At 39.3% G+C, this 24,203-nt stretch overlaps 1 protein-coding gene and 1 pseudogene across 1 annotated transcript; both read right to left on the minus strand.

Annotated features, from left to right (window-relative positions):
* Nucleotides 1-16,710: 16,710 nt before the first annotated feature.
* On the minus strand, nucleotides 16,711-18,665 carry Btbd35f10 (BTB domain containing 35, family member 10). Its single transcript, NM_001085552.2, has one exon. The coding sequence runs from the start codon at nucleotides 18,578-18,580 to the stop codon at nucleotides 17,084-17,086; it is 1,497 nt and encodes a 498-aa protein (NP_001079021.1). The 5' UTR covers nucleotides 18,581-18,665; the 3' UTR covers nucleotides 16,711-17,083.
* Nucleotides 21,555-22,422, minus strand: Gm14357 (predicted gene 14357; annotated as a pseudogene).

Raw genomic sequence — 24,203 nt, forward strand, 5'->3', positions numbered from 1 at the left:
AGGGAAAAAAAAAAAAGAAGCAAGCACACCTAACAGGAGTAGAGGGTAGGAAATAATAAAAATCAGGGCTGAAATCAATCTATTAGAAAAAAAGAAAACAATACAAAGAATCAACAAAACCAAGAGCTGGTTCTTTGAGAAAATTAACAAGTTAGACAAATCTTTAGCCAAACTAACCGAAAGAGAATGAGACATTTCCTGAATATACAAAATCAGAAATGAAAGTACAGACCTAACAAGAGACACTGAACAAATTCAAAGAATCATTAGGTCTTGTTTCAAAAACCTTTACTCCACCAAATGGGAAAACCTTAATGAAACAGATGATTGTCTAGATAGATATCACATACCAAAGTTAAATCAAGATCATGTAAACTATTTAAACAGCCCTTTATCACCTAAAGAATTAGAAGCAGTCATCAAAAACTCTCAACCAAAAAAGCCCAGGTCCATATGGTTTTAGTGCACAATTCAATCAAAGAAGAGCTAATTCTAATACTCCTCAAACTATTCCACAAAATAGAAACCAAGGGTACACTGCCAAACTCATTCTATGAAGCCATACCACCCTTATTTCTAAACCACACAAAGACTAAAAAGAAAAAGAACTTAAGGACAATTTCTTTTATGAACATTGATGCAAAAATGCTCAATAAAGTACTCATAATCTAAATCCAGGAACACATCAAAAACATGATCCATCAAGAAGATATAGGCTAGATCAGTGGCCCAATACCTGCCCAAATGTAACAGCATAGTTACCTCCCAGAAGGTCCAAAGTAACCAAAGACACAGGGGACTCTCTCACCCAAATTTCCACACAGTCTGGAACATGCACCCAGCCAAGCTGACAAGGTACTTACCCCCCACTTCCACTTCAACCCCCCAAGCTCCAATTTCCTACGGGACCTATTCCTCACCAGGGCCAGATCAGTGGCCCAATTCCTGCCCAAATACTACAGCCTGCAGGTCTTTCAGGAGTTCCATAGTAACCAAGGGCACAGGACATCTTCAGTAAAAGGGTTACAGGATTTCTGAAGTAACCAGAGACACAGAAGGTCTACCCTAACCAGAGATATTGGAGGCCCACTCTAATCAGAGACAACACTGCATGTCTCCAAAGAGATCAGCCCTAACTCAGATTACAGAGCTCTCTGCCTCCAAGGAGACCAGTTACAATCAGAGACACCTGGGCCAATTAACACCAGAGTGAACCAGATGGCCAGAAGAAAGCAGAAGATCATATGTGACAGAACCCAATGCTATCTGGCACAATCAGAACCAAGTTCTTCCACCAGAGCAATCCCTGGATACTCTAACATGACTGAAAAGCAAGATAGTGGCTTAACATCCCATCTTTTGAAAATGACAGATGCCTTTAAGGAAGATATAATAAACTCTACTTAAAGAAACAGGAAAACAAAGGCAAACAGGTAGAAACAAATAAATCCCTTAAAAAATGCAGGAAAATACGAGCAAGCAGGTAAAGGAGTTGAATAAAACAGTCTTAGAACTAAAAATTGAAATAGAAACAATAGAGAAAACACAAACGAGGAAACCCAAGAGATGGACAATTTAGAGAATGTACCTAAAGAGTTGAAGGGGTCTACAACCATATAGATGGAAAAAAATATGAACTAACCAGTACCCCCAGTGATTATGTCTCTAGCTGCATATGTAGCAGAAGATGGCCTAGTCGGTCGTCAATGGGAAGAGAGGCCCCTTGATCGTGCAAACTTTATATGTCCCAGTACAGGGGAACACCAGGGCTGAGAATTTGGAGTAGGAGGGTAGGGGAGCAGGGTGGGAGGATTGTATAGAGGACTTTGGGATGGCATTTGAAATGTAAGTGAAGTAAATAGCTAATAAAAAAATGAGAAAAAAAAGCTCCAAACCCAAAATCTCCAGGAAATACAGGAAACAATGAAAAGACCAAACCTAAAAATAATAGGAATAGAAAAGGGTGAAGAATCCCAGCTCAAAGGGCCAGAAAACATCTTCAACAAAATAATAGAAGAAAACTTCCCTAACCTAAAGGAAGAGATGGTCATAAAGGTACAAGAAGCCTACAGAACACCAAATTAATTGGACAAGAAAAGAAAATCCTTTCATCACAAAATAATCAAAACACTAAATGCACAGAAAGAAGAAACTTAAAAGCTTCTCCCTGAAGAAGAGAAGGCCAAGTAACATATAAAAGCAGACCTGTGAGAATTGCACCATACTTTGCAACAGAGACTTTAAAAGCTAGAAGATCCTAGACAGATATCATCCAGTCCCTAAGAGACCATATAGGCCAGCACAAGTTACTATACCCAGCAAAATATTCCAAAACCATACCAAATTTAAACAATATCATCTTTTTACTAATCTAGCCCTAAAGAGAATATTGGAACAAAATTTCCAATACAAGGAGGGTAACTACACCCAAGAAAGCATAAGAAACTAAACATTTCACAACAAACCCAATAGAAGAGAATCATAAACACAGAATACCATCTCCAACAACAAAAATATCAGGAACTAATAATCATCTGTCTTTAATATCTCTTGACATCAATGGGTTCAACTGCCTAATAAAAAGACACTGGCTAAAGACTGGGTACATAAGCAGGATCCAGCCCTTTGCTTCATACAAGTAATACACCTCAGTGACAAACACAGATCCTACCTCAGAATAAAAGGTTGGAAAAAAGTTTTGCAAGCAGTCACAAGAAACAAGCTGAAATAGTATGTGGCTGTGGGTTGTGAGAGGATGCCTGGTAAGGTTGAGCTAAGATTTAAAGCCCTGGGAACCCTGAAGGGACAGTAGAAGCTTTGCGTGCTTCCGTAACCAGGTCCCTGCCATGTAGTCACATACCCACTTTAGAGAGGTTTGTGGCTTTCAGTCATATAAAGACAGCACTCCAAGCCCTCCCACATGTAGATGAGGTATCCCCATCCTCTTAGGTCAAGCCAATAGTAAACACCTACTGTCATACTCTGACCCACACCAAGACTGTATATAAGAAACCTATTGAGAAGAAAAAAAAAGGTGTATGAGAATTACTCTGTCATTATCTGAAAGCCTCTGTCATAAGAGTTGTAACTCCACCACCAGAGAAAGGACCTGCTTTCCCAAAACACCACAAGAAGCTCCCTACCACCTCTCCCTGGCAAGTCAGCCTCCCACCAGCTCAGCCAGGTATGACTCAGCATAATGCATCTTGGAGCAACAAAAACTACAGCAGTGGTGAATGCAGCTGCAGTAGTGAAGACAGCAAAGATAATTCCTCCTTCCTGGAGCCATCCTAATATCCAATAAAATAATATTTCAACCACAAATAGTTAAAAAAAAGATGACGAAGAATTCATACTCATCAAAGGAAAAAATCCACCAAAACAAAGTCTCAATTCTGAACATCTATGCCCCAAATTCAGGGCACCCACTTTGTAATGGCTAGTTTTGTGTCAACTTGACACAGGCTGTAGTTCTCAGAGAGAAAGGAGTTTCAGTAGGGGAAATGCCTCCAGGAGATCCAGCTGTAAGGCATTTTCTCAATTAGTGATCAAGGGAGGAGGTCCCCTTGTGGGTGGTGCCATCTCTGGGCTGCTAGTCTTCCTTCTATAAAAGAGCAGGCTGACCAAGCCAGGGGAAGCAAGCCAGTAAGCAACATCCCTCCATTGCCTCTGCATCAGCTCCTGCTTTCTGACCTGCTTGAATTCCAGTACTGACTTCCTCGATGATGAACAGCAGAATGGAAGTGTAAGCTGAATAAACCTTTTCCTCCCTAACTTGCTTCTTGGTCATGATGTTTGTGCAGGAATAGAAACCCTGACTAAGACACACATCCATAAAAGAAATTTTACTAAAGCTCAAAACACACATTGAACTTCTCATAATTATAGTGGGGGACTTCAACACTCCACTCTCACCAATGGACAGGTCATTGAAATAGAAAGTAACAGACACGGTGAAATGAACAGAAGTTATGAACCAAATGGATTTAAAAGATATCTATAGAACATTTCACCCCAAAACAAGAGAATATACATTATTCTCAGCTCCTCATGGAACATTCTCCAAAACTGATAATATAATTGGTTATAAAACAAGCATCAACTGATACAAAAAAATGGGAATACTCACATGCATTCTATCAGATAACATCAGAATAAGGCTAGATGTCAATAACAACCAAAACAACAGAAAGTCAACATGCTCCTGAAAACTAAAAAACTTTCTGCTGAATGATACTTGGTCAGGGTAGAAATAAGAAAGAATTCCAAGAAGTTATAGAATTCAACTAAAGTGAAGACATATCATACCAAATATCATGGGGCACAATTTAAACAGCATTAAGTGAAAAATTCATAGCATTAAATGCCTTTGTAAAGAATTTTCAAGAGATCCTATACAAGCAAGTTAAAAGAATACCTAACAGCTCTAGAACAGAAAGCAGCAAAGTGCACCAAAGAAGAGTAGATGTAAGGATATTGTCAAGCTCAGGGCTGAAATCAACTGGTTAGAAACTAAGAGAATGATTCAAAAACTCAACAAACCAAGAGCTGGTTTGCTAAGAAAATCAACAAGATAGATATGATATACCCTTAGCCAAATTAACTAAAGGGCACAGAGACAGTATCCAAACTAACAAAATCAGAAATGAAAAAGAGACATAACAACAGAATCTGAGAAAATTCAAGAAAATCATCTGAAGCAACTACAAAAGCGTTTCGCTCTACAAAACTGAAAAAATCTATATGGCTTTCTGTACTAAAGTCAAATCAAGGTCAGGTAAACTATCTAAACAGTCCTATAACACCTAAGACAATACAGAGAGTTATCAAAAAACCTCCCAAACAAAAAAGTCCAATGCCAGACTGTTTTAGTGAAGAATTCTACCAGACCTTAAATAAGATCTAATACCATTACTCCTCAAACTATTCCACAAAATAGAAACAAAAGAAAAACTACCTATTTCGTTCTATGAAGCCACAATTACTCTGATACCTAAATCACACAAAGACCCAACTAAGAAAGAGAACTTCAGACCAATCTTGCCTATGAATATTGGTGCAAAAATACTCAACAAAATTCTTGCAAACTGAATCTAAGAACACATCAAAACCTTTATTTACCATGATTAAGTAGGCTTCAGCCTAAGGATACAGGGATTGTTTAATATATACAAATACTTCAACATAATATACTATATAAACAAACCCAAGGAAAGAAACCACATGATCATCTCATTAGATGCTGAAACAGCCTTCAATAAAATGTAACACCGATTCATGTTAAAAGTCTTGGAAAGATCAGGAGTTCAGAGCACATATATAAACATAATAAAAGCGATATAGTGCAAATAAACAGCAAACATGAAATTAAATGAAGAGAAATTAGAGCAATCCCACTAAATCCAGGGACAAGACAAGGTTGCCACCTCTTTCCTTATCTATTCAATACAGTACTCGAACATCTAGCTAGAGCAAGTAGATAATAAAAGAAAATCAAGGGGATGCAAATTGGAAAGGACTAAGGTAAAGTATCACTATTTTCAGATGATATGACAGTATATATAAGCAACCCCAAAAATTCCATGAGAGAAGTACTATAGATGAAAAACAACTTCAGGGAGCTGGAGAGACGTCTCAGTGGTTAAGAGCACCAACTGCTCTTCTACAGGTCCTGAGTTAAATTCACAAAAACCACATGGTGTCTTAAAACCTTCTGTAATGAGATCTGATTCCCTCTTCTGGTGTTTCTGAAGAAAGAAATGGTATACTCATATACATAATATAAATAAATAAATCTTTACAAAAATACAACTTAAACAAAGTGGTAAAAAATGGCCCTGGTCTAACAGGATGTGTACATGTAGAAAGAAAATTGATCCATATTTATAACTCTGCACAAAACTCAAATTCAAGTGGATCAAGGACCTAAACATAAAACAGGGTGTACTAAATCTGATAGAAAAGAAAGTGGGAAAGGTCTTTGAATGCATTTTTGCAGGAGACAATATCCTGAACAGCATACCAATGGCTCAGGATCTAAGATCAAATATTGATAAATGGGACCTCATGAAACTGAAAAGCTTTTGTAAGGCAAAGAACAGTGTCAAATGGCAAATCGGCAGCCTATAGATGGGAAAAGGGCCTACACCAACCCTACATCTGAGAGAGGAATAATATCCACGTTCACAAATAACAAAATAACTCAATTAAAATATGGGGTGCAGAGCTAAACAGAAAATTCTCAAAAGAGAAATATCAAATGGCCAAGAAGCACTTAAAGAAATGGTCAAAGTCCTTAGTCATCAGGGAAAGGCAAATCACAACATCTCTGAGGTTCATTTATATCCATCAGAAATGGTAAGATCAAAAAGTCAAGAGATAGCACATACTGGCAAAGATATTGAACAAGGGGAACATTCCTTGATTGCTAGTAGGAGTGCAAACTTGTACAATCTCTAGAAATCAATTTGGCAGCTTCTCAGAAAACTTGCAATAGCTCTATCTCAAGACCCAGCTATACCACTCCTACTTATTTACCTGAAAGATGCTCCAACATCCCATAAAGACACTTGGTCTGCAATGATTAAAGCAGTTTTATTTGTAGTAGCCAGAATGGATGGAACTTAAGTATATCATCTTGAATGAGGTAAAAAAATCCTAAAAGGATATACATACATGACAGGAGCATATTATTCTCTGAGAGGCTCCACCATCAGCTTACTAAGACAGATAGAGAAACCCACAGCCAAACAATGACTGGAGTTTGGGGACTCTCATGGATTTATATGGGAAAGGATTGTGGGCCAAAGAGTATAGAAACTCCCCAATGAGACAAACACAATCAACTAACCTGCACCCTTGAGGATCTTGGAGTCTGAACCGCCAACCAAAGAACATATACGGGCTGAGCCTAGGCCTTCCCACATATATCTAGCAGATGTGCAGTTTGACCTTTATGTGTGTCCCAAACAATTGCATCTGGACCTACCCACAAAGCTGTTGCCTGTCCATGGATTATCTTTTTTTCTAGTTGGACTGCCTTGTTTGGCCTTAGTAGGAGAGGATGCACATAGCCTCCCAGAGACTTGAAGTGCCAGGATAGAGGGATATGCAATGGGCCCCCAGTCACTCTCACTGAGCGTCCGCAAAACCGAAACTGCGATCACACCAAACTTAGAAACAGAACACAGACACCAGACCAAGACAGAACAAAGAATCTTACCTTTAAGTGGGTCTAGGACCTCTGGGTGGTCGCGCTGATCCCGGACGAGCCCCCAAATGAAAGACCCCCGAAGGGAGACCCTCACTCAAGCCTCGGGACAGCCGCGGACCCAAGAAGACACTGAGACCGAACTCAAAATGTTGAAGGCAAGATTCAATAAAGCAACAGCAAGAAAGCACATAGACCAGAGCTCTGGGGTCGAAACTCATACACCTAGTGGTGTAGAGGAGAATCAACGACGAGCCAAATTTTTCACAGGCTTATATAGAAAAAACTCAAGGGGGGAGAGCGGGGCAGGGAAAGTACAAGTTTACATAACTAAGGGGTTCTGCCAAGGGACAAGGGGTTCTGCCAAGGGATTCTACGTAACTAAGGGGTCATGTCCTATTATTTGGCAATGTACCCGGTTCATTCTGAGGTTGTTCCAGGAGGCCCTTATCTCAAAAATGTTCTTGGAACAGTCTTTAGTTGGGAGGGTTCGAACTCTAGGGTGAGGAGTTCAGGAATGCATTCTGGGGTGAAGAGTTCAGGAGTGTTCTGGGAACACTCTCTAGATGGGAGGGGTCGGGCTCTGGGGTGAGGAAGAGTTCAGTAATTTTTTATTCTTCACTATTTTCTCAGGTGTCGACTATGAAGTTAGAGTTGTTTTTTTCTTGCCCAATACCTGTTCTTTCCTTAGAATCTTTGCAGAGCAAGAGCTACCTTCCTTCCTTCCTTCCTTCCTTCCTTCCTTCCTTCCTTCCTTCCTTCCTTCCTACTTATGTTCCTTCCTTTCTTTTTGTGACCAATTTCAAGCCAGCCTAGTGCTCCCTGCTAAAACACTAATTCACAACATAGCAACTAAAATGGTGCTTAGGTGGAGTACAGCCCAGTTGCTTGTCTGTAGAAGATAGAATAGCATGTGAAAGGATTCATTCTTAAAGGATTGTGGGAAGAAAAGTTGGTGGAATTCACAGGTTTTTATATTTCTTCACTCAGTTTAGGGATGAAAGCTAAGTCATTTTCTTCCTTTCTGGAAAAGAACTATTTAAATGGCATTCGTCTTTGTCATATACCCTCTAAATATCAGGGAACATTGGAGGCTCTTCTTTTCTATTTTTTGGTGTCCACCCTATTATCAGTTTTCCATTGCATGTTCATTGAGATTAGCCAGCTCTTTTCTTCCTGATGCTACCCACTGAGTATGAAATAATGCAAGGTAGTATGTTTGTTTGCTTGCTTGTATGTCACTGTCAGAACAAGTTTAATGTGTCCTATGCCCTATGTTTGCACGTTTATAGAATTTAACGTGTTGAGAGGAGGAGAAATGTAAGCACACCTTTACCCTCATGAAGGAGATGCACCTAGTGTGTGTGTGTGTGTGTGTGTGTGTGTGTGTGTGTGTGTGTGTGTGTGACAGAGAGAGAGACAAAGAGAGAGAGAGAGAGAGAGAGAGAGAGAGAGAGAGAGAGATACTGTCTCTGACTCTGTGTCTGTGTCTCTGTCAGTGTTATTGTCTATTATGTGTCTGTGACTATGTCTGTGTCTGGGTTACAGGCAGGGTTTCTCTGTGTAGCCCAGGCTGTCCTGGAACTTAGTCTGTAGGTCAAACTCAGTGAGATTTGCCTGACTCTGCCTCTGCCTCCGCCTCTACCTCCACCTCTGCCTCTACCTCCTCTGAGTACTAGGTTTAAAGGCATGCACTACCAAAACCGAGCTCCAAGGAAGTTTTTATAAAGGAAAATATTTAATTGCGACTGACTCACAGTTTCAGCAGTTTAATTAATTATTGTCATGGTGGGACGCATGGCTGTGTGCAGGCAGGTGTGAATTTGGAGAAGTAGCTGGAAAATCTTGATCCACAGGCAGCAGAAGAAGATTGCATGCCACACCTGACATAGCTAGGGTATAGGAGACATTAAAGATTGTCCTGACAGTGACATACTTCCTTCAACAAGTCCACTCCTACTCCAACATACTTTCTAATAGTAACAGTCCTTAACGACCAAGTATTCAATCAGATGAGACTATTGGGGCTATTCCTGTAGAGATGAACCTTTCTCCTTTGTTCTGAGAGTAACAACTCTTGAAACTGAATTATTTCTGAATAAGTGCCTAGACCAGAAGCTTTGGCATGATCACCAAATAGCTCATAACTTAACTATCCATTTATTGTATTCTAAGCCAAACCAAGTGTTTGGTTACCTCTCCTCATTTTCATAGGAATGTTTCCTTCAGTGATTGTGACAAATCTTTCAGTCCTGACAATTTTCCAGAATCTTAGCTCTCCCATCCAGATGTCACACCTTCCAATCATGCCTCAGCTCATTGACCATAGGCATTTTATTGATAGGTACTGCTTCCACATAATACATAAGAGATTATATCTATTTGATCCTATTCAAATCAACACAAAAGTATACTTATTTTTATATTTCATACTTTGCTATGTAATATCTATTCATAATGTACAAACCTTTAAATCCTGGATAGGATCTTATTACCATCACCAGGATTATTGATTCTGATTGCAAATCTCTAGCACATGGTATCTAAGGGAGTGCAAATCGTCAAGTCGGGGTGATATAGTTGAAAGAGAAATCATCAAAGATGATTTTTTTGGAAGTCTGCTTCCAATGGCATGGGAATGAAGGGAGATCAAATAAAAATACATATGCACTGTTTCTGTGGTAATACTTGATACAGTGTTGAAAACCAGGAGCTCATACTGAGAAGGTGCAGCATAAAATACATTATCTACAGCCTAGCCAAATCTGAAGTCTTCCTTACTATGGATGGGTGGTCTGATATACATGGGAGACCTGGTAAGCCTATGAGAAGTACAAAATTAGAAGGCATGGTAAGTCAGAGAAAAAGGCTGGAAAACAAATTTTCCAAGAAATCAGTCTGAAGAAACAAGCTGGAGTAGCCATTCTAATATTGAATAAAATCGATTTCCAACCCAAAGTTATCAAAAAAGACAAGGAGTGCCACTTCATAATCATCAAAGAAGACTTAATTCCAATTCTCCTCATAGTATTTCACAAAAATGAAACACAAGGTATTCTAACCCATTCATTATATGAAGCCACAATTACTCTGATAACTAGACCCAACAAAGAAAGTGAACGTCAGACCAATTTCCCTTATGAATATCAATGCAAAAATACTCCATAAAATCCTTGCAAACCGAATACAATAACACATCAATATGGTGGATGATCATTCATCATGATTAGGTACTCTTCATCCCAGGGATGCAGCGATGGTATAATATATGGATATCCATCAGCATAATCCACTATATAAACAAACTCAAAGACAAAAATCACATGATCATTTTGTTAGATGCTGACAAACCATTTGACAAAATCCAACACCCCTTCATGATTAATGTCTTTGAAAGATCAGGAATTCAAGGCCCATACCTGAACATAATAAAAGCAATATACAGCAATCCAAACCCAACATTAAACTAAATGGAGAGAAACTTGACACAATCCCACTAAAATCAGGAATGAGACAAGGCTGCCCACTTTTTTCCTACCTATTCAATATAGTACTTGAAATCCTAGCCAGAGCAATTAGACAACAAAGGATATAAAGGGGATACAAATTGGAAAGGAAGAAGTCAAAATATCACTATTTGTAAATGATATGATAATATACATAAGTGGCCCTAAAAATTCCACCAGAGAACTTCTAAACCTGATAAACAGTTTCAGTGTAGTAGCTGGATATAAAATTAACTCAAAAATCAGTGGTCTTTCTCTACATAAAGGATAAACAGCCTGAAAAAGAAATTAGGGAAACAATACCTTTCATAATAGTCACAAATAATATCAAATACCGTAGTGTGACTCTAACTAAGGAAGTAAAAGATCTCTATGATAAGATCTTCAGGTCTCTGAAGAAAGAAATCAAAGAAGATCTCAGAAGATGTAATGATCGCCCATACTCATGGATTGGCAGGATTAATATAGTAAAAATGACTATCTTGCTGAAGGCAATCTAATGATTCAATGCAATCCCCATCAAAATTCCAACTCAGTTCTTCACTAAGTTAGAAAGGGCAATTTGCAAATTCATCTGGAATAACAACAACAACAAAAAAACTAGGATAACAAAAAGTATTCTCAACAATTAAAGAACCTCTGGTGAAATCACTATGCCTGAACTCAAGCTGTATTACAGAGCAATTGTGATAAAAACTACATGGTACTGGTACAGCAAAAGCCGGGTAGATCAATGGAATAGAGTAGAAGACCCAGAAATGAATCCACACACTTGAGTATTGACAAGGGAGCTAAGACCATCCAGTGGGAAAAAGTCAGCATTTTCAACAAATGGTGTTGGAACATCTATAGGTTATCATGTAGAAGAATGAGAATTGACCCATTTTTATCTCCTTGTACAAACCTCAAATCTAAGTGGATCAAGGACTTCCCCATAAAAGCAGAGACTCTGAAACTTATAGAGTAGAAAGTGGGGAAAATCTTTAAAGATATGGATGGGAACGGAGGAAAAAATTCCTGAACAGAACAGCCATGCTTTTTTTCTGTAAGACCAATAATTGACAAGTGGGACCTCATAAAATTGCAAACTTCTGTAAGAAAAAGACACTGTTAGTAAGACAAAAAACCCACCAACAGATTGGGAAAGGGTCTTTACCAATCCTAAATCTGATAGGTGACTAATATCCAATATATACAAAAAACTCAAGAATCTGGACTCCAGAAAATCAAATAATCCCATTAAAAATGGGGTACAGAGATAAACAAAGAATTCTCAACTGAGGAATACTGAATGGCTGAGAAAAACATGAAAAATGTTCAACATCCTTAATCATCAGGGAAATGCAAATCAAAACAACCCTGAGATTAAACCTCACACCAGTCAGAATGGCTAATATCAAAAATTCAGATGACAGCAAATGCTGTCAAGGATGTGGAGAAAGAGGAACACTCCTCCATTGCTGGTGGGATTGCAAGCTTTTACAACTACTCTGGAAATCAGTGTGGCTGTTCCTCAGACAACTGGACATAGTACTACAAGAAGATCCAGCAATACCTCTCCTGGGCATACACCTAGAAGATATTCCTACTTGTAACAAGAACACATGCTCCACTATGTTTCATAGCAGCCTTATTTATAATAGCCAGAAGCTGGAAAGAACCCAGATGTCACTCAACATAGGATTGGAGACAGAGAATGTGGTACATTTACACAATGGAGTAATACTCAGCAATTAAAAACAATGAATTTATCAAATTCTTAGGCAAATAGATGGATCTTGAGGATATCATCTTGAATGAGGTAACCGAATCAAAAATGAACACACATGATATGCACTCACTGATAAGTGGATATTAGCCCAGAAACTTAAAATATCCAAAATACAATTTGTAAAAAACATAAATTCGAGAAGAAAGAAGACCAAAGTGTGGATACTTGGTTCCTTCTTAGAATGGCGAACAAATTACCCATTGAATGAGTTATAAAGATGGAGATTGTAGCTGAGATGGAAGGAAGGAACATCCAGAGACTGCCTTACCCAGGGATCCCTCCCATATACAACCACCAAACCGAGACACTATTGCATATGCCAGCAAGATTTAGCTGACAAGATCCGAATATAGCTGTCTGCTGTGAGGCTCTAGCCAGTGCCTGGCAAATACAGTAGTGGATGCTCACTGTCATCCATTGGAGGGAGCACAAGGTCCCCAATGAAGGAGCCAGAGAAAGTATCCAAGGAGCTGAAGGGGAATGAAGCCCCATAGAAGGGACATCAATATGAACTAACAATTACCCTTAGAGCTCCTTGGAGCTATATCACCATTCAAAGAAAACACATGGTGGAACTTGTGGCTCTATCTATATTTGTAGCAGAAGATGGCCTAATCTGTCATCAATGGTAGAAGAAGCCCTTGATCCTGTGAAGGCTCTACGCCCCTATATAGGAGAATGCCAGGACCAGGAATGAGAGTGTTTGGTTTGGGGAGCGGGGGGAGGTGGGAGAGGATAGTGGATTTTTGGAGGGGAAACTAGGAAAGGGGATAACATTTGAAATGTAATATATATATATATATATAATAGAAAATACAAACTTCATTATCCTAAAGGAACAAAAATGTGATTTATATTTAAATTATATAAAAAATAAAGAGCAATACAATTGCAAAAAAAGAAAACATGGTAAGTTTTAGTTGACTGGCTCTCATGGACAGACCTAGTAATCATGGGAAACATAAACCAAGGAATACCTGGAAAGCATGGGAAATCTTTTAAGTATGAGTGTTTCTATAATATGGAAGACCTGGTAATCCTATTAAGCCAGAAAGCCTGGTGTTCATGGGCAGTCCCAAGACGCATGGCTGTCCTAGAACCCAAGGACACTGAAAAGCATGGAAGGATTAGAAAGTATGGAACATCTGAAAAAAACTTCTTTGGCCTGTCATACCTGGGAGGCCTGGAAATCTTAGGTGGTCTGGTAAGCATGAGCAGCCTATAAGCATTGGGAAGCCTGGGATGTATGAGATTCCCAGAACCCATGGAAGACCTGAAAATTATGGAAGGACTGTTAAGGATGGCAAGTCTTATAAACATGGCAGGCCCGGTAAGCCTGAGAGGCCTGGAAATGTCAGCAGGCTTGATAAGGATGAGCAACCTCCAATGTGGGGAGGTCTAGTAAGCATGGGAGTCTTAGAAGCCTAGGAAGACCTGGAAAGCATGGGAGGCCTATTAAGGATGGGAGGTCTGATAACCATTGGAAACCGGGTATTCTTGAGAGGCTTGGGAATCTTAGGAGGCCTGGAATTCTTGAGTATCCTGGCAGCAATTGGAAGGCCTAGGGACCATGGGAATTCTAGAACCATAGAAACGCCTGGAAATATTGGAAGAACAAATAAGGATGTGAGGTCTGGACAAACATCTTATGCTGCTGAGCATAAGATGTGGGGGGAAGCTTGGGAGACCTGGCAAACATCAGAGTCCTACTTGGCCTGTTAGGCCAGATGTACATGGGAATGCTGGGTAATATGTGTATCTCAGTACACATAGAAGGTCTCAATAATGATTAGAGTCTTATAAAGCACAGAAGCCAAATGAAGTCTAATATAAATGTGAGGTCTGGTACACAAATGAGGTCTAGTAACTTAGGGAGGCCTAGAGAATATGGAAGGCCTTGTGACCAAGCAGGTTATGGCTCCCTGGAATACCTGTTAAATTTGAGTGACCTGGGATGCATGGGCGTTCTGAGAAAAACTTGCGGCTTGCTAAGCCCTGGAGCCTGGAAAGCTTAGGAGGTGTGATAAGCATTAGAAGCCTGGTGAATAAGGACAGGGTTACTAAGCCTGGGGATGCTAGAATCCAAAAATGATGGGGAAAGCCCTGGAGGTCTAGAAGGATTGGGAGGTGTGAAAATACATCAGAGGAGTGTTAAGCCTGTGAGGGCTGGAAAAGGACTGCCAAGGATGAGATGGATCCAAGCATGGGGAAGCCTAGTAAGCAGGAGAGTCCTAGAACCTAGAGAAGACCTGGAAACATAGGAGACCTAGTACAAATAGGGTATCTGATGGACACAAAAGGTCTGGTTAGCTTGAGATTCTTGAAAAAGTTAGGAGGCTCAGTGAGCAAGAGAAGCTTAGTCAGAATTAGGAGGCCTAGTAAACACAGAAATGCTAGAACTCATGGAAGATAGGGAAAGCATGGGAGGTCTAGAACTATTTGGCAAAGTTGAATGCCACGGAGGCCTGGGAAACTTAGGAGGCATGGACAGCATGATTAGCTGAGCAAGAACGGGATGTACTACTAACTATGGAAGACCTAGTAACAAAGAAAGACCTGAAAATCTTGGAAGGACTAGTAAGGATGTGAGTTATGTAAATGTGAGAGGCCTGGTAAGCAAGCATAAAATGCACAGGAAGCATTGGAGATCCAGTAACTAATAGAGTCTTGGATGGCAGGTTAGGCCAGGTGTACAGGGGAAGCCTGGTTAGTATGAGCAGCTTAGTATACATGGAAGCTCTCAAAACCATGAAAAACCTAGAAACCACTTGAGGCCTAGTAGCCAAGTGAGGCCTAGTAATCATGTGAGGCCTGGCAAGCAAGTGAGTGCCATTAACCAAGGGAGGCCTGGAGAGTATGGAAGGCTTTGTAATCAGGTGGATCCTAGTACCCTGGTGGCTGTGTGAGTATGAGAGGGTTGGTAAACACTGGAGATGTGGTAAACGTTTCTAGCTTCCTTAGCCTGGAAGGACTGAAAGGCTTTTTCAGTACCTGGCATGCATGGGAGGCCCAGTAAAGGTGGGTAACTGGAATATCCATATGAGCCATGGTGTACTTGTGAGTACTAGTAGACATAGGTGAAGCCTAGTCAACTTAGGAGGCATCATGAGCACATGAGGCCTAGTAACCAAGAGAAATAAGGTAAAGACCTTGAAAGGACAACTCTCAGCTTCATCTAGAAAATAAAATGAAAACTCAGGATAGCTAAAACGATCCTGAATTAAAAAGGAACAACTGGGGACTCCATTCCCAGTTCAAATTAGACTACAAAGCTATAGTAGTAAAATCATCATGGCATTGGCACAGAACCAGCCACATTGAACAAGGGAACTATTTATGGGACTTTCAAAGTTGGATACAGTGAATTTTGTACCATGCCATGGTTGTGAACCTATGAAGACCAAAGGTTGTTAGGTTATGGCTTAAAAGTGGTGTGTTCCTGTATCATGTTGACAAGAGGAAGAATTGTGACAGCATCTACAATCATGTGAGAGTCCAGGCTCTGGGAATGCCTGTTGGAGGTTATCTTGATTGCATAAAGTGACTTGGGAAGACCTACCTATCCGGGGTGGCACTATTCCTTGACTCTAATCTTGAACTCTACACAACGGAGAAAGTTATTGATGTACTTGCATTAAGGTGATCTCTTTCTACTGTAGGTGTGATGTGACCAGTTTCTTCAACCTCCTGCCGCAGAAGCCTAGAGACTCAAAGTCTGAGATAATTGAAACTGTTGCCCCTAAGGTGATTTCATAAGGTCTTTTTAAAAACATAAAATCACTGCAACAGTAAAAGAAATTAAGGCAGAGAAATTGATCAGTATACTATGATACAGCTCATACCTTGATAGCAAATGATAGGTATCATGAAGGCCTATTTTCCATTTCCTATCTTGTTTATCCCTTTCACAAATTGGATTCTTGGTATTTACCCTTACATCAATACATAAATATATTACATAAGTATATATAGTTCTATGTAAATATATTGCATATATAATTCCCTTGCTTATCCAGGATAGGGCATGAAATTTAAGTATAAGATAAATGTCTGTATGTGTGCATATATAGTTAGTTAGACATAGTCAGCAGTAAATGTTTTCCGAACACAAACGACATTATTTAGTTATTTGAAAGCCCACACAGAGAGTAATCTCAAATATTCCCTTTTAACCAATGATTTACGTCTTATAATAATGTCATAATGAATGCATTGGTTCACAACAGTTTCAACAATGGCATGATTTTATTTTGTCTCAATTTTAGCTAGGGCCAAATCTACTTAACAAATTGATTGAGATGTTTTACCTTGCAAATATAGTCTCTTATTTCCATTCCAAGCTTGGATCTCGATGGTAAATTTAAATCAGAAGATTAGGTTTATTTGATTTGACAAATACTTTGTTGGAAGTAAAGGTTTTCTTCAGAAATACATGGAAATAAGGTGATGGAGGGAAGCAGTCACTTCTGGTGGTACTAGACTCCAAAGAATATTGAATTTGTTTTTGGTCTTCTTCACTGTAGTCATTACACAGCCTTCATATTAAATGAACCATTCAATACTTGTAAAATGCTTACAGTCTAATAATTGATAAGATTACTTGTTTTCTGCATTTCCTAGGTTTACAAAAAGGAAATTGCAGAATATACACATAGGGAAGGTTAGAACATCACTATCCAATTTCATTACAATTTGCTCCTCCTTATATTCAAAGGTGAGGATTTTATAACCTGTTGTCTTTCTGAAAGTTACTCTTTTGTTGGAATCAAAACACACCAAAGTTATTCTGAATATGACATTTCGGATATGGTTGTGGCAAGCAGAACCATCACACCTCTGACACCGTTGCCTTAAAATTACACACTGCCTGGTAAAGGTCACACGTAAAGGAAAGCCAAGTCGTCCAACTGACCACTTCCAAGTATATCTTCCATCCTTGGGGATCATTGTACCACACCTCATGGTGCATTCTTCAAGTTCTTGTTCATTGATAACTTGTGGTCCAATTACCCCATATTCTTGTGTTCGCAGCAAAGTCAACCACTGTTGTTTGTAAATGGGTGACAACCATGCCATAGGTATTAGTCGATCTTGTTCAAGAATAGTTGTGGAAGTCAAGTCACAGATAATGTGCTGAAATCTCAGCTTTTTAAACACTGGTTGAAATATTAGTCCTTCTTCACTTTCAAGAAAACTGATGTTATCAACATATGCCATGTGGGTGGAAAGCCAGTTGTTTGCGTGTTGTAAAAGCTGTTTCATGGTTCCGTTCCAGCATGGATTAAGATAAAGGAACATCCATATTTTTAGTGTGGTATATACATCAATCTCCTTTTGCATGACTAGTAAGTCAGAAGACAGTGCTAGAAGATACATCAACTTCAAGTCTACTTCCTTGTAAAGTGCCACACTTGGATGTACCATCAAATTGCAAAGAAGCCATTCAAAGCATCTCGTCTTTACAGCTTTTAATCTATAGGTTTCTGCTGCCAAATAATAGGAGCACACAGTGTTCCTGTTGATAGTTTCTTTCATGATTCCTTCACACTGCTGAATTACTCGATCCACCCGAAGCAGGCATGCTGCTGCCAAAACTTGAGGAACTTCCAGAGGTGTTATTGACAAATCCGCATCCGTGTACAAAGCACCAAACACAAAATGCAGAGATCGGGTATCAATATCCTCATTCTTAATGATCAGATTTATAACACCATGGTGTGATTCTCTCCAAGTACCTTTGAGAATGTTAGCAAAGTAGCCTGACTGACATAAAAATACTTTGTGTAAACACCATGTTTTTCCCAGAGCATGGATTTTAATGTCGCTATCATGCCCGTCCAAAAATAAGTTTTGATAAGCATCATTAGATGAGATCTTAACCCTTTTCCAGTAGATGTAGTTGAGAACTTGATGTGGATACATTCCCTGGTTTTGAGGTCCATGAACATTAGAACTTGTTGCCAACTCCTCCAAACTGTTTCTTTTTCGCTTGCGACTGCCAGGAATGTAGCTGGCTCCGGCTATGGCTTCTGGCTGTGGCTCTAACAGACTGGAATCCCTGCATCTCAAGACCCTGCTGACTAAAAGCCCCATTGATGAAAATTCCTAGAACAAGCTCTCGCAGAGGCTTCTTGGTTGAGGCATTGCTGTAGTCTGCCAGTCCTGCCTAGACTTCTCTGTGTTTCTCTACTACAGATTCTGACGTCACAGAGAAGGCAGGGCATTCTTCATTGTCCACATGTGTGTTGCCTGAGCACAGGCCCCGCCTCCTGATAGCAACCCCTCCCTCTCCCTCCTCCTTCCCCTTCCTCCCTTGCACATTTGCCCCACCATCCTCCCATCTCCCTTCCTCCCTCCCTTCCATTATTCCTAAATTCCTTCTTCCTTTCCTTTTCCCATTCTGCTCCTCCTTTCCCCTCACCTCTCCCTTCTCCCACTATTTCTAAGTGGGCCACACTATTTTGCTGAAGATGACCTCCATCAAACTGGAGAACCTCGTTCACCTAGTTTTTCAACCTTGCCAGCTGAATTTTCTTTTCCTTAAAGAGAACAACCAGGCCAAATTCATCCTGATGTGTGTTTAAGATTGTACATATTCCAACCCTTGACCCTTGACTATGAGCACTCAAATGTCTGTAGTATTTGAGATAAGCACTTACTAACTGCTTTTGCCAATATAAACAGTAAACATTGTTATTGCTAATTTTATTGTTAGCCTCTTTTGATTAGGATTAATGAGAAGTATTTCATGCAAGTAGTTGTATGCCTATATCAACAATTTCTGTGTATGCTTTGCCTATATATATATATATATATATATATATATATATATATATATATATATATATATTTCTAAAAGTTCCTTATAAATCTAGTTATTTGTTTAACTTGCATATGTATGCGTGTTTTATGGTTTTGTTTTACTGATTTGCATTTACATATTAACTTTATATGGACTCCTTACTGTTAATAAATTGCAATCTGTAAGAAGCCAAGTCTAATGTTTAAATATTTCTTTTTATTCCTCTGTGCTGGCAATCCATTCCCAGAGCCTGGCCAGCAAAGTCTATCGAGGCAGAGCAAGGTGAACCAATGCAAGACACTCCTCCAAGTGTCTGTGAGGTCATAGTTATATTCTTTCTTAACACCACCTCTCCTCTCACAAGTCTGTCTTAACAAAACATCTTCTAACCTGTATCTCCCTCTGTAAAACATCCTCTCAATTGTGTCTACTTCAGCAAATCATCCTGTCACCCATGTGTTGGCCTCAGCCAAACCTTCTTTCATGTGCATCTTCAGTATCAAAGCATCCTTTCACCAGTGTCTGCCTTAGCAAAACATCATTTAACCTTTCTCTCCCAGAGAATCACCATATAATGTACCCGACTTTCCAAAGAAATCAGAAATCTTAAGTTCATAATAGTTTCAAGGGTAATAAAAAGTCACATTCCTTAATTTGTTTGCTTTTAGTCATGCCTAGATGATATCACAAGAATAATCTGTGAGAAGAGTGAAGGTTTCACCACAATAAATGTTACTAGGAAGTATGATCCTGACAGTGTCAGTATCAGTATTGGCTTGCAGTTGCAACATGAGCGTTTTACCCCACTCAAGGGCCACCTCCTTTTGATAGATTATTATATTGATTCTTTTTTTCTCTAATAGATTCCCAGAAATGCTTAAGTTGTGAAAGTGTTTGTCCTCTCATATGCCCATTACTTGTACAATCACTAATATGAATATTCAACCTATGAGGAAAATTTAAGTAGAGATAGGGTAGAAAAGCTGGTGGGATGAGGGGATAAACAAAGCTAAGGATATACTTGAAAATCCACATGGAAACTTACTGTTTATAATAAAATTGATAAAGTCTCAAAAGACACATATTTAGCTGGTAGATGGCCTGTATGTCTACATAATACTGCTGCTGAAAATCAAGCGAAAAAAAAAAAATCCCAATGCCAGGTATGTTCAGGAAGTTCCCAGAAATCTTGAAAATAATACAGGTTCTTCACACTCTTTCTGTTTGCCTACCATGAATATATGATAAGACCCTGCTACAAAAGACAAACCACATCGTGGTTGTAAAATATAGAGAAATTGAGCTGGCATGTAACTGAAAACTTCCTTCCATCTAGTTAGCTTTCATAGTTCTGGATTGTGCTATTCAGGATGCTGGCAGAGTAATGGCATCAACAGAGTTACCCAGATATGAACCTTATGATGTACAATACCAATCTGCCAAGAAAGATGTGTCCAGCTACACAATAGTGACATCACTGTTATAGGGATAGCCAGTGTATCTGTGATTAGATTTGAGGCCAGTTCCACAGGAGGATAGAAAATGCCTTTGGCCCTAGGGGAGAATTTATTCCTGTTGTTTATGTAAAGTCTCAAGGTGTCAAGCTCCCTTCTAAGTATCTATGTTTATATCTAGGGGAAATTCTACTTCAAGATTCATTCAGAGAAGCCCTTTTCGCAATAAACTACAGTGAGGAATAATATGCATAACTGCTCAAAGCACGATAATAAGAGATGGCTGAATGGTATTACTATCTTGTTTAGGCATGAACCCTCATGGATCCTCAGAGGAAAAAAAAAAGGAGCAGAAAATATATAAAAACTGGACCATAAAGAGGAGGGCTATGGAATCTGTTTTCTTCACTACAGGACCACCAGTGCAGTCACGACCTCACAACACCTGTGAGTATATGTAAAGTCTACCCATGACTAAAACCTCCTCACAGTAAATAATGGGCCAGGGAAGGACTCTTTCAACTTTTCCCTCCTTTGGTGAAATATTGGTGGGTTCTGAGGGAGAGAGAATCGTTATCTTCCATACATCCAGTGATCCAGATCCAGTGTCCTGCATCTGGCCTCCAAGAAAGAGTTTTGAGCTCATGGTCATACTGATAATCCTAGTTAAACTCTAGGATTCTCAAACACAAACAAACAAAACCAATGTCTGAAACAGAACTAGGGGGATTAAAAGGTTTGTAGAAGTGGGCAGGAGTCTAGATAGGTTAGGGAGATTATAGAAATCTGAATATTATTTATACATGTACAGAATGTCAATGTCACACTTCATGATGGAATTAAATGTTGTTTCGTGGTTGCTACAGGATTCCATTACCCAAGAAGGAAGGCTAAACAAAAGCCTAAGGGCAGCAGAACTGCTTATTGACAATAGTGATGACCTGGATGCTTATAGCTCTTGTCTGCTGAGGAAGAGAACCCATCAGTGGCCATCTCTTGCTGGAAGTCTAAGGCAACATAGCACAGCTTCTCTCTGATATTAGGCATGATTTCCCTCCCAGCTTTTTGGTGAACTATAGCCACATGTGGTCATGAACTTCATGTAGTAGTCTGTCAGGTACAGGCCAGCTAGGTCCAGACACGGGATGGCACAAGGAGAGCAGAGATATGCACATTATCTCATAGATGTGCACATTCTGTGTGACCCCATCTCTGGGCTCCATCAAAATCGCAGTGGTATGACCAGAGGCCTAGAGGAACAGCACAGACTGGATGGCTACTTACATGGTTGTGGTTTTATAAGTCTCAAAAATGATGTGGGTCATCTTTTCACAGTTGGCCTTAGGGCTCTAGGGGGAATGGTGAGCAGCACAGTGTTCCTTTGGAGGACCACATGCAGTTTGTTGTAGAATGTTTGGTGCCAGATCTTCTCCATATTGAACCAGTTCGTGACAATGTCATGACCAATGGGGGTACTTCAGGATCAGGATGCCTCTCTTGCAATGGGCCTCAGTACCCACAAAGGTGTCCTTCTGTCTCTTACCCACCGTGATGCCCTGGTGCCTAGGGCAACCCCATAATGGAGGGGTAGATGGCCCTGGAGCATCATAACCAGCAAACCAGGCATTTGCCAGACCAGAACCATTGTTGACAAGGAAGGCAGTTAAATCATCATCCAGGGAGAACTGGTGGTCAGTGTGAACCTTTAAGAGAGGAGCTGCTAGAAACCTGTGCTAGTGGGAGGAAACAGACTAGACAGTCTTTATCCATGTTCTCTTTAGGGGAATCTAGGTTGTTTCTGGTTTCTGGCTCTTGTGAACAGAGCAGCAGTGAGCACAGTTGAGGAAATATCTCTTGGGTAGGATGAAGTATCCTTTGGCTATGTGCCCAAGAGTGGCAAACCTCAATTTTGGGTAGATCTTTTCCCATTTTCCAGCGAAACTATCACACAGACTTTCATAGTACCTGTGTAAGTTTCACTCCCACCATTGATGAATGTGCCCCTTACTGTATCCCCAGGATGAGCTGTCCCTTGCGTTGTTGATCTTAGCCATACTGACAGGTGTAAAATGAAATCTCAAAGTAGTTCTCATTTGCATTTCCCAGATGGCTAAGGATGTTGAACATTTCTTTAAGTGTTTCTCAACTATTTGAGTTTCCTCATTGGAGAATTCTATTTAGATCAACATCAAATTTTTAAGATGGATGAATTGTTTTTCTTGACATCTTCAGTTCTTTATATAGTTTGAATATTAGTCCTCTATCAGATGTGGAGTTGGTGAAAATATTTTCCAATTCTGTAAGCTGCCTTCTTGATGGAGCGATAGTGTCCTTTGCTTTACACAAGCCCTTTTGTTTCATGAGGTACCATTTATTAGTTTTTTTTTTTAAGTCTCACTTCCTGGCCTAAAGGTGTTCTGCTTAGAAAGTCTTCCGTGCCAATGAGTTCAATGCTATTCACCACTTTCTCTTCTATCACACCAGTGTCTCTGGTTTTATGTTTAGGTCTTTGATTTTCTTGTGGGTTTCTTTTTTGGGGTGCAGGATGCTAAGTGGATCTATTTGCATTCCTGTGACCAGCACCATTTGCCAAAGTTGTCCTTTTTGCAGTGTGTATTTCTGACTTCTTTATCAAAAAGAAGGTGCCCATAATTGTAACGATTTCTCTATGTCTACAATTATGTTTCATGTTCAATAAATCTGTCTGGTTTTGTGTCAATATAATTTTGCTTTTATTATTCTAGTTTCAAAAACAGAATCCATATGTCTTCAGCATGCAAGAAATACTTCCTCTGTATTATAACTTGAAAGCAGGGATAGGGATACTTCCAGCAGTTCTTTTGTTGTTTGGGATTGTTTTAACTCTATTGAAATTTTGGTGCTTCCATTTGATGATGCGATTTGTCCTTCCATCATCTGTGAAAATTTTGTGTTGGAATTTTGATGGGAATTACACTGAATCTGTAGATTGCTTTGGTGGGATAGTAATATTTAGTTTGCTATTTTTATTAATCCATGAATATAGCAGATCTTATCATATTCTGATATCTTCTTCAATTTCACTCTCACTGTCTTGAAAATGTTATCAACACATGTGGTATATATAAAGAATAATTGTCTAATTCTTTTGATATTTCCAATTTGTTGGAGTCCAGGTTTTTCAAATATATTCTTATGGTTATCTGGATTTTCTCAGTGTCTGTTCGATTTATTTCATTTGGATGTACTCTTTGACTGTTAGTTATTTTGGATAAAGATTTGTTGATATTACTGATTTTCTAAATAAACTCTTAGTTTCATTGATTCTTTCTGTTGTGCTCTTTCTTAAACATAATTGATTTCAAACCTGATTTGATTATGTCTACCTTCTAATCTTTTGTTTGCTTTTTAACAAAATTTTTATTTGATATTTTTTCATTTATATTTCAAATGCTATCCAGAAAGTCCCCTATACCCTTCC

The sequence above is a fragment of the Mus musculus genome, chromosome X, assembly GCF_000001635.26.
Source record: "Mus musculus strain C57BL/6J chromosome X, GRCm38.p6 C57BL/6J".
Taxonomy (NCBI): Eukaryota; Metazoa; Chordata; class Mammalia; order Rodentia; family Muridae; genus Mus; species Mus musculus.

Excerpts from the sequence above, each read along its gene's own strand:
- Btbd35f10 (NM_001085552.2), bottom strand. The coding sequence starts at position 18,580 with ATGGGGCTTTTAGTCAGCAGGGTCTTGAGATGCAGGGATTCCAGTCTG.